At 38.5% G+C, this 12,380-nt stretch overlaps 1 protein-coding gene across 2 annotated transcripts in view; it reads right to left on the bottom strand.

Moving 5' to 3' along the window:
- The window catches only part of LOC126473675 (nucleoprotein TPR-like), a 398,029-nt gene that overhangs the window by 263,192 nt on the left and 122,457 nt on the right, over positions 1 to 12,380 (bottom strand). For both annotated transcript variants that reach the window (XM_050100910.1, XM_050100911.1), the window contains exon 11: positions 5,357 to 5,626. In XM_050100910.1, coding sequence (XP_049956867.1) covers positions 5,357 to 5,626 — 270 coding nt within the window. The remainder of the gene's footprint in view (positions 1 to 5,356; positions 5,627 to 12,380) is intronic.

Raw genomic sequence — 12,380 nt, 5'->3', positions numbered from 1 at the left:
AATAATGAATAAAAAATAGGAGTGCAGGTAAGCTACTACAAAAAGCATAGTGAACGCATTATTGTGGCCAAGATAGACACAAAGCCCACGTCGACCACAGTAGTACAAGTTTATATGCCAACTAGCTCTGCAGATGACGAAGAAATTGAAGAAACGTATGATGAAATAAAAGAAATTATTCAGATAGTGAAGGGAGACGAAAATTTAATAACCATGGGTGACTGGAATTCGATAGTAGGAAAAGGGAGAGAAGGAAACGTAGTAGGTGAATGTGGAATGGGATTAAGGAATGAAAGAGAAAGCCGCATGGTAGAATTTTGCACTGAGCACTACTTAATCATAGCTAACACTTGGTTCAAGAATCATAAAAGAAGGTTGTATATATGGGAGAAGCCTGGAGATACTGACAGGTTTCAGATAGATTATATAATGGTAAGACAGAGATTTAGGAACCAGGTTTTAAATTGTAAGACATTTCCAGGGGCAGATGTGGACTCTGACCACAATCTATTGGTTATGAACTATAGATTAAAACTGAAGAAACTGCACAAAGGTGGGAATTTAAAGAGATGGGACCTGGATAAACTGACTAAACCAGAGTTTGTACAGTGTTTCAGAGCATAAAGGAACAATTGACAGGAATGGGGGAAAGAAATACAGTAGAAGAAGAATGGGTAGCTTTGAGGGATGAAGTAGTGAATGCAGCAGAGGATCAAGTACATAAAAAGACAAAGGCCAGTAGAAATCCTTGGGTATCAGAAGAAATACTGAATTTAATTGATGAAAGGAGAAAATATAAAAATGCAGTAAATGAAGCAGGCAAAAAGGAATACAAACGTCTCAAAAATGAGATCGACAGGAAGTGCAAAATGGCTAAGCAGAGATGGCTACAGGACAAATGTAATGATGCAGAGGCTTATCTCACTAGGGGTAAGATAGATACTGCCTACAGGCAAATTAAAGAGACCTTTGGAGAAAAGAGAACCACTTGTATGAATGTCAAGAGCTCAGATGGAAACTCAGTTCTAAGCAAAGAAGGGAAAGCAGAAAGGTGGAAGGAGTATATAGAGGGCCTATACAAGGGTGATGTACTTGAGGACAATATTATAGAAATGGAAGAGGATGAAGATGGAGATGAAATGGGAGATATGATACTGCGTGAAGAGTTTGACAGAGCATTGAAAGACCTGGTTGAAACAAGGCCCCAGGAGTAGACAAAATTCCATTAGAACTATTGACAGCCTTGGGAGAGCGAGTCCTGACAATCTCGTGAGCAAGATGTATGAGACAGGCGAAATACCCTCAGACTTCAAGAAGAATATAATAATTCCAATCCCAAAGAAAGCGGGTGTTGACAGATGTGAAAATTACCGAACTATCAGTTTAATAAGTCACTGCTGCAAAATATTAACGTGAATTCTTTACAGACGAATGGAAGAACTGGTAGAAGTCGACCTTGGGGATGATCAGTTTGGATTCCGTAGAAATATTGGAACACGTGAGGCAATACTGACCCTACGACTTTCTTAGAAGCTAGATTAAGGAAAGGCAAACCTAAGTTTCTAGCATTTGTAGACTTAGAGAAAGCTTTTGACAATGTTGACTGGAATACTCTCTTTCTAATTCTGAAGGTCGCAGGGGTAAAATACAGGGAGCGAAAGGCTATTTACAATTTGTACAGAAACCAGATGGCAGTTATAAGAGTTGAGGGGCATGAAAGGGAAGCAGTGGTTGGGAAGGGAGTAAGACTGGGTTGTAGCCTATCCCCGATGTTATTCAATCTGTATATTGAGCAAGCAGTGAAGGAAACAAAAGAAAAATTCGGAGTAGGTATTAAAATCCATGGAGAAGAAATAAAAACTTTGAGGTTCGCCGATGACATTGTAATTCTGTCAGAGACAGCAAAGGACTTGGAAGAGTAGTTGAATGGAATGGACAGTGTCTTGAAAGGAGGATATAAGATGAACATCAACAAAAGTAAAACGAGGATAATGGAATGTAGTCGAATTAAGTTGGGTGATGCTGAGGGAATTAGATTAGAAAATGAGACACTTAAACTAGTAAAGGAGTTTTGTTATTTGGGGAGCACAATAACTGATGATGGTCAAAGTAGAGATAATATAAAATGTAGACTGGCAATGGCAAGGAAAGCGTTTCTGAAGAAGAGAAATTTGTTAACATCGAGTATAGACTTAAGTGTCAGGAAGTCGTTTCTGAAAGTATTTGTATGGAGTGTAGCCATGTATGGAAGTGAAACATGGACGATAAGTAGTTTGGACAAGAAGAGAATAGAAGCTTTTGAAATGTGGTGCTACAGAAGAATGCTGAAGATTAGATGGGTAGATCACATAATTAATGAGGAGGTATTGAGTAGGATTGGGGAGAAGAGACGTTTGTGGCACAGCTTGACTAGAAGAAGGGATTGGTTGGTAGGACATGTTCTGAGGCATCAAGAGACAACCAATTTAGTATTGGAGGGCAGCGTGGAGGGTAAAAATCATAGAGGGAGACCAAGAGATGAATACACTAAGCAGATTCAGAAGGATGTGGGTTGCAGTAGGTACTGGGAAATGAAGAAGCTTGCACAGGATAGAGTAGCATGGAGAGCTGCATCAAACCAGTCTCAGAACTGAAGACCACAACAACAACATGGAAGTGTACCAAGTGAGTGATAATCTAGTGAAATGTAGCTTCTCAGGATACAATCCTGCTAATTGTATTTCCACTGCTTCCTTGATCACTGAATCGCAAATGAGGCTGTGACCAGATTTTGACTTCTCTATGATCCATGGAATGGCCAGTGGAAATACAAAGTTTCACCTCTGCAGTTTTGCTGTGTGGGTGTTTGATACACTGTTCTTGTACACAGCATATTGTTTGTCCTATGTGTTTTTTACCACAGTGACAGTTTTTTATTTTCAGTGATTTCAAAAGTTAGAAAGACAGTGAAAGTGGGATTGGTGAGAAGAAGTTCACAACATTAGTAAAAAGAATCATCCCACAATTGGATTAGTCACTAACTAGTTCATTGTAGCCCCATAACACAGGTGCATCCATATCTTTAAAATGTCTCTCTTGGAGACAAAAACATTAAGGTGTTTCCTGTGCAAGGAGCTTCAATTCTTCTGCAGCCCTCTTGATCAATCCATATTCTCTTGAATAATGGGACCATTTTCGGGTTAATTTTATCTTTATCTTTCCATCTTGGTAATGAGACCAAGACATTTATAGAAGGTTGATCATTTTATGGTCTGTCTGTCAAGTTTCATTTCAGGACAATCTGCGTCATCAAACATAGGAAATTTGCCATACAATAAATATATTAGTTTTGTTACCTCAAAGCATGTGTTCTTTTACCTACAGGCTTTCTTCTCTTTGAGGGGAGGGTATGGGACATGGCAGGAAACATTACTGCTGAATGGTGAGTCAATGACCTACTTTTGTTCTACTTATCCTTTTGTTCACAGGTCAAAATGCCTATACAGGCTTCTCGGGCTTGTAGAGGGGTCTTTGTAGATAAAGTATTGATAAGGAACCCATTTCTGTGAAATTACTGTTTACTGTTTGCTGTTTGGATGTAAAATAAGTTTGAAGATCAAACCATTTTTGTATCTGCTTCATGGTATGCACACAACAGAGACAATGAGCATTGACCTGTGTGCTGCTGCACAGGAACTCTTGGCAAGGGCAATCTGTCAACTACTCATTGTCGGGTTCTCTTTTTTGTGATGAAGGACATCCTGTTCAAAGTTGATAGTGCAGCATGTCCTTGGAGCACCACTGTCAACCCTCCTAGTTGCAAACATGCCAAATTATTGTAGCTGTGGCAGTTCAACAAAACTGGTATGTGATGTCCCAGGTAGAACAGAGACTGATGACAGTGAACTCTTGTCAGTTCATGTGCCTACTGTGAAACAGGCACTTTGAAAGTGGTCTGATGAAAGTGGTCTGATCTTCAAACTTATTGCGAATCCAAACGGTACATTTCCTTATCGAAACTATATCTACTAAGTCCTCTCTACAAATTGTAGAAGCCTGTAATAGGAATTGTGAAACACTTTATTAACAGTTACGGATAGCACATGTAGCTGTGTGCAGGTCGCCTAGCCAGTCTAACCTTTATTTCAAATTTTTCATTTTGATATTTTCTTTTAATGCTCAAGTGTAATTCGTTGTTGTCTACCTGCCAAATAGGGTCATCACTTCAGCAGAGGTTGGTTGTTATTGTAAAAAGTTATCTGCCGACAACATATCCATTATGAACCCAATGTGGGTAGTTAATAGGGAACATGGGAAAGAAAACACGTGAGGTCTGTTAATCACCACTTGGAGCTTCAGTTATAGTCTAGACACACTCTGGCCCCGGCTTCCAGCTAGCAATGATGTGACTCCATTCCTATGACTTTTTTTTTCTAACACAAAATTAACTTTACCTCATAGCCTGCCAAGACTAGCTGACAGCCTCAATGACTGACCTGGGTGTGCCCATCTGTACTGAGTATAATGAATATACTGGTTTTATTATTTTTTAATTGAGTCTTTCATTTACAAAGCCTTTCCAATGCACAAACCCTTGTCAACCAGATCACATCACCTCTGCATCTGTAGAGAGATATCATCATCTGTCTGTATAGCACTGTGATATTAGCATGGTTTTTCATGGGTAGAGGTAAACAATGTAGCAAACTCTTTGGGCTGCTGTGCATGAAATACCTTCCAAGCTTCAGTATTTATTATTTATTTGATGAACTTCAGTTATTGCATTTTTTCACCTCATCCTTACAGCGCAGTGGGTGCTTGCTAGAGCAAGGCATTTTGCTTCCACATACAAACGTTTTGTGTTCAAATTTTCGACAGGTATAGCAACACAAAGGGTGTGTGATACTGTGTCATGCATTGGCAAGCATAAATCCAACTTTAATGTATTCATGCAGTGTTGAGAGCATCGTAGATAAAAATTAAAGACAGTTCCCCCCCGTCCCAAACACTCTGTTTATTAGTATCAGTATGTTGTCTAAGTCTCTAACTCCTCTTCCATTTGGATAAATTCTGCGCCATAAAAAGAATAAAAAATTACTAATAAGAAAATACAGAGTATGTATCACAAAACAGTGTTAAAACATTAGAAGTTAAGATATGAAAAAAAATTTACTGAAATGTAAAACAAGTGACGGAAGGTCACTTATCCAATCAGGAATTTACAGTATTATTATTGCAATACTGTATGAAACCCAAATAATGTACACACACACACACACACACACACACACACACACACACACACAAAGAGAGAGAGAGAGAGAGAGAGAGAGAGAGAGAGAGAGGGGGGGGGGGGGGGGGGAGAGCAGGTACTTACATGTTTTAACTGCTGGATGATACCTTCTTGCTTTGAAATTGTAGCAGAAAAATTGCGGCTTTTCTTTTCCACTTCAACCAATTTTGTTTTGTAGCCAGCAGTATTTGCCTGTAACACTTTTAATCCATCCTGAGCCACCTGGAGTTGTGCAGCCATTGAGGCTCCTTGAACAGTTCTCTCATCCAATTGTTGTCGCAAAACTGTTTCCTGTCCTACTTGCTTCTGAAGGTCTTTTATGATGTCATCTTTATCAGCAAGATCTTTCTGCAACTAAAAAGTATACCAGATTTAAAGTTGAGCAACAGAATTACCACACTGTTGTACATAAGGTCACTGGTTGCAATTATTAAGACATCACGTTAAACAATTAGAAGCTGAAGACATATGGACAACTTTAAGGACTCATGCATATTATTTAGCAAGTTCTTACAATTTAGACAAAAATAGAGCTTGCAGACTCACTGTGCATATTTTCTTAAGACAATCCACAGGATGTGTACAACAGCCACAAAAGGCATGTCTGTGCATTTTTGTAGCATTTAGCAAGCACCCTCTCAAGTTTTGAGTGAGTTTTACCAAATACAAACAGTATAATAAAAATGTACCACCTTCAAAATCAGAGCAAAATTGGACACTGGAATACAGGAAACACATTAATGTTTGTGAACATCATACCATGAAGGAGGACACCATTCATGGACTCCAAGGAGTCACTCAGGATGGTGGGTGATGGAAGTAGCAGGATCAACAAAAGTCACATTATAGTGCATGTCTTTGATCCACATTCACTTCTTTCAGATCATTACAAACAGTTGCAGAGCTTACAGTATAATGCACACTAGCAGTGCTGTCAACATTCTGTATTGTCTTCACTATGCAGAGTTCTGTTTCATGTGTCAATTCCGTGTATTGTGTCTTTCTTCATGTATGCTAAACTCAGACAATACGGTACATACAGTGCAGTCTGACAACACCAGACTAGTTCGTTAGCATGGGCAAGCTGTTACTACTTCCAATTTGTGTCTTGGCAAGTGCAGAAGTACACTAGTCAATGGGAGATCCAAAGCTAGGTGGATCATGGAGCCCCTAATGGAAATAGCATTTAAGGCAAGAAAGATTGTGCAGGCCACGTAAGAATCACAGTGGGCACTTTGTATGTCTACAGGGGGATCTCGTATGAAATGTGGACAGCTCTGACAGCAGCTATCAAGCAAAATGGGTGAACCACCTGTAAATCGTGGCTCATGCTAGCACGAATAATGCCTGCTGCTTGACTTCAGAGGCCGTCTTCAGTACATGAAGGCAAAAGGCTGATTTGGAGAAGACAGCTAGCACAGCCTATGGGGTGCAGGCTAAGCTCACTATTTTCAGCATCCTACCCAGAGTCTATTGCAATCCTCTGGTTTGAAGCAGGGAGCAACTATTATGGTAGCTGAGTATGTGGGGTGTACACATGTGAACTTTTTTAGGTTAAAGGATCCCCTTGGGATCAGAGCTGAACTACCTGTCGAAATGGTAGATACATCAGTCACATTATTCTCAGAGAATGCTCCTCCCAGCAGATAAAAAATGGAAGATATTAATATAATATTAATAAACTGCAGGAGCATCAATGGCACGGTCCCAGAATTAGTATGGTTTATTGAAAGTTGTAATGCCCACTTAGTATTAGGAACAGGAAGTTGGTTGAAGCAGGAAGTTAATAGCAATGAAATCCTGAATTCAGATTGGAATATTTATCGGAGGGAGAGGTTAGTTACCAATGGTGGCGGCGTATTTATTCCAGTAAAGAATTCGATAATATCTAGGAAGGTTACTAAGGATTTAATCTGGGTGAATTTAAGCACGAAAAGTGGATAAAAATTTTTTTTTAAAAAAATAATCGGATGCTTTTATATACCAGCGTCACCTTATCGAAACTGGTGCCAGGGACAAGGATTCATGTGCCATTATTCCGAATGTCTTGTCCTAAATTACTTTGAGCAGATAGTTAAGAACCAACTCGTGAAGGAGGCAACACCAACACATTTTCTGTGTATGTGTACACTAAGGGAAGGGGTACTTTAGGACCACCACACAAAAAATTTAAGAAATACCAATTTCGTTAATAGTATTTGACTTTTATTCACAATCTACTTTTTAAAGACATAAATTTGCGTAAGAAGGATCCTGAACCTGAAAATACGAATACGATCGTTGCAAAAAGTCACATTCACTACTAATTGTAAGATTTGAATTTTTTACTTAAGTTTTACTTAAATATTTAAAACAATAGCAGAATCTGATACAAGAGATCATTATAAACAGTAAATATTTTTCCAAAATTTGAAATACAAAGTAAACTATAATATTTTTGAAAAGTTGGGATAAAGTACCCCTTACCCCTTGATATTGCAAGGGTTAATAACTATGTTAGAAAACTGCTACATAAACAATGAGAGCTTTATCACAGATTCAAAAGAAGTAAAAATCTAAGTTAACAAACGAAAGCTGGACGAAGCAAAAATAAGCACAAAGACAGCAATGAGAGGAGCATTCAATGACTTGGAAAGAAAAATTTTTTCAACTGACCTGACTACAAATGCTAGGAGGTTTCTGTCTCGTGTAAAATCAGTAAGTGGTTCGAAATCGTCATCTATTTACTCACTCAGTGATCACAAGGGCAACAAAATGGAAGATGACAAAGTGAGAGCTGAAATACTGAATCGGTCTTGTAAAATTTTTTCACCGCGGAGTATCGTAATACAGCTCCTCCTGTCAATCATTGTACGAACTTCTAAATGGCAAATATTGTGATAACTGATAGCAGAATAGAAAAAAGCTACAATCTCTTCGTAGTGGAAAGGCATCAAGATCAGATGAGATACCTGTAAGACTCTACAGAGATTATGTGCAAGAGCTTGCTTCCCTTCTAGTAGGAGTTTATCACAGGTCACTGGAGCAATGAAGGGTACCTAGACATTGAAAAAAAGGGCACATCATTCCAATTTTGAAGAAGGGTTGTAGGACAAATGCATTAATTATAGGCTGGTACAATGAAGTCAGTCTGATGTAGAATTATGGAATATGTTTTATAATCAAGAATTGTGAAGTTTCTGAAGAATAAAAATCTCCCCCATAAAAATCAACAAGAATTATGCAAACAGAGATCTTGCAAAACTCGGCTTGCTCTGTTATTCTGAGAGATCCAAAGAGCTGTAGACATCAGCAACCAGGTTGATCCCATGTTGCTCGACTTCAGCAAGGCATTTGACACCGTCATGCAATGCCATCTAGTGAAAAAAATATGAGCAGGTCAGTTCTGTAACTAGATTCAAGACTTCCCTGCAGATGAAACTCAACACATCACTTTTAATGGAACAGATGAAGGTAATTTAAGACTTTTCGCATATGATGTGGTTCCCCCTTTATTCCTACAAAGTAATGAGTGTTAGTGACAGAGGATATCGAACTGATTCCATATTTTTAGATTTACAGAAGGCTTTTTACACCATACTTCACAAGCAACTTCTAATCAAATTCTGTGACTATGGACTATCACCTCGGTTGTGTGGCTGGATTTACGATTTCCTGTCAGAAAGTCGCAGTTCGTAGTAACTGCCGGGAAGTCATCCAGTAAAACAGAAGTAATATCTGGCATTCCCCAAGGAAGTGTCATAGGTCGTCTGCTGTTCCTAATCTACATAAGCGATTTGGGAGACTATCCGAGTAGCATTCTTAGATTGTTAGCAGATGAGGCAGTCATCATTTACCACCTCATAAAGTAATCATACGATCAAAACAAATTGCAAAACGACTTGGACAAGATATCTGTGCGGTGCAAAGAGTGGTAACTGACTCCAAATAACGAAAAGCATGAATTCATCCACTTGAGTACCTAAAGGAATCAACGAAATTTTGGTTACACAAAAATCCACACAAATCTACAGACAGTACATTCAATTAAATGCTTAGGGATCACAGTTACAGAACTTAAGTTGGAATGGCCACATAGATAATCTTGTGGGGAAAGCAAACAAAAGACTACGATTTATTGCAGAACACTGATAAAATGCAACAGGTCTACTAAAGAGACTGCCTACACTACACTTGTACATCCTCTTCTGGAGTACTGCTGTGAGGTGCGGGATCCACATCAGATAGGATCGACAGAGGACACTGAAAAAGCTCAAAGAAGGGCAGCTTGTTTAGTACTACCGTGAAATAGGGTAGAGAGCACCATGGATATGGTACATGAATTGAGATGACAGTCATTAAGTCCAAAACAAAGGTGCTTTTCAATGCAGCAGGATCTTCTCATGAAATTTCAATCACCAGCTTTGTCCTCAGTGAGCGAAATTATTTTGCTGTTGCCCACCTACATAGGAAGGAATGATCATTGTAATAAAATAAGAGAATTCAGAATTTGCATATAAATATTTGTGTGTTCATTTTTCCGGTGCGATTTTCGAGAAAAATAGTCCGAACGTAGTTCAATGAACCCTCTGCCAGACACTTCATTGTGAATTGTTGAGTAATCATGAAGATGGAGATGCAGATAAATGCCAGAAGACAATATCAATTTGCAAAATGACCTACAAAAGACAGCTGAATGATGCAGTCTCTGGCAGTTGTCCCTGAACATATATAAATGCAACACATTGTGCATAAACAGGAAAAGAAATCCATTACTGTAACTAACCGGAATGACCTTACATGAAATAACCACATAAAATAAATAGTAGGAAAAGCTGATGCCAGACAGAGTCATAAGAAAAATCTTACGGAAATGTATTTCATCCACTAAAGAAGTGGTTTGCAAGATGTTTGCCTGACCGATTACTGAATATTGTTCACCAACAGGGTGTATATGTGGACAAGGAGAAAAAATTCCCGGATTTTTCCCGCATCTCCAGGTTATAAATACATTTTCTCCCAGGTGAAAATAAGCTTTTGCCATGTTAAGTGACAGTATACTTATCCTCTGATAGGATATGGTTTTATACAGCAGCATAGAATTTCCCGGCACTTTAGAAAACGATACTCAGGCGGAAAAATCGCATTTTGGAAAGATCTTTGATGTGCAGCAACATGTGGGCTGCATATTTTCGTATCACGAAAGTATAAATTCAAATTCCACCAACAGGAAAAGTTAATGGTTTAAATTAATATACATAGTGTTGCTACAAGAAAAGCAAAGCTGTCGCTTATAATGTTGATCTGTTAAGCGCATGTTACAATTTAAGATACATCACGCAAATACGCCAGCAAAATTTTTAATACCGACATAAATCACTAATCTTCTGGGCTCGAAATTCTTCTAAATGGCTCCTCATCAAAGAGTTGATTTTTAAAAGAGACCAAACACTCTGTGATTTAAGAAATCCATCGTACATTCTCGCACATAGTTCATCTTGCATAAAAGGAACTTTACTTTGAAAATAACACTTTCCGAACAACAATTCGCAATATTTTCCCGCGACCTGTTAGAAATAGATTCATTTCAGCAGTTGTCAGAGAGCGCCAGATAAGAGGCGTCACTGAGCTTGCGCAGCTACGGTGATGTAGGAAGCCCGTATGTTCGTATGTGTAAAACATTAAAAGATCTTACATTATGTCATAAAAGAAACAAGATATCAGAGGACATTCCACGAGCATCAGAATTTCATGAACCATACTAAAATGCTTAGTTCATCTTACAGAGCACATTTGTATGTCCAGATTCTCAATGACGTAGGCCTTGTCCAGATATGAAGCTTTCCAGTGCGGTTTTCGGGACGTAAATTTTCTTGGAGTACCAATACTGTATTATCTCATGTTTGGTTCTTTATTATGGTATAATGCCATATGTGCTAGCAGATGAAAATGTGCACCTGTAATGCAGCGAACAGTTGAAACTAGCCAATAGTGTAGAATAAATTGACTGCCTCAGCAAGAAAGCTTAATAAAAGCCAAATTTGTTTATCAAACCGACAAAAATAACTTCATTGATCTGCAAGGCGATTACTGCTTGACTGTCAGAAAGTTGGAAATAAAATAAAATCTGAAACTAGTAACATAGTTTACCCTTCTGTAATTATGTGGATGTATTTTAATTATGTTGATAGCTCCCAGCCACAGAAATACGTCTTGCTTACATTTGATGTGAGAGCAGTAAACAAAGAGGAAACAGCAAAATCACTAAACGTAAAAACGGGTCACGTGGAGACTACCCCCCCCCCCCCCCCAACTATAACTCAGACTACTCTGCACATCATCAGAACGTCAAAAATAAGTTCATTTTGTATCGCACATCTTTCTGAAGAGTCTGATACATAAAAGATATATTTTCGAGGAAATGTAAGACACGTTATTTGGTCTTAAGTTTGCAGTGAGGTGCCACGCATCTTCAGACAACATCGTTATACCGCACGTTACTGTATTTCGCTGTATATTTTATAATTGATGCCATCAAACTATTTCAGGACAGTGGAAATTAAAATGTCCTGCGCTGCCTCTCCTGCTCCCAATCAGCCGGTCTGACATCCTGCCCCCCCCCCTTTTCTTTTGTAAAAAACCCCTCGCAATTAATACTGGATAGGATTACTTGTAACCAGGAGAACAAGAACTCTACAGAAAAACTGGACTCTTTAGTGCCTATTAGCTAATAACTTGCTCTTCTGTGTGACATAAAATTAAATATAGGACACCTAAAACCAGTAAAGACAAGAGACAGGCAAGACAGTACACATTTCTTCAATCCTTAGGTCCTACCGATTTTTCTCTCTAATCTTGCTACAGCATTACATGGGTCTTTCTAATATTTCAGCAATTGTAACACACACCAAATAAGCGAGACTGTTTTGGCAATAATGATCATTTTTAGAATACGTCAGAATATAATTCACGAAGTACCAATACGAAATACCTATTTGGCCTACTACAAGCAAAAAGCTTTACGTTAGGAAATAGTTTCACATTTCATTCATACGCTCCAGTTTCTCATGCACAAGACCGAAAAGTAGTACAACGAAATTTTTGTATAAATTTTTGAATTGTCATATTC

Source organism: Schistocerca serialis, chromosome 4 (assembly GCF_023864345.2).
Source record: "Schistocerca serialis cubense isolate TAMUIC-IGC-003099 chromosome 4, iqSchSeri2.2, whole genome shotgun sequence".
Classification (NCBI taxonomy): domain Eukaryota; kingdom Metazoa; phylum Arthropoda; class Insecta; order Orthoptera; family Acrididae; genus Schistocerca; species Schistocerca serialis.
This window is presented reverse-complemented; position numbering and strand designations above follow the sequence as displayed.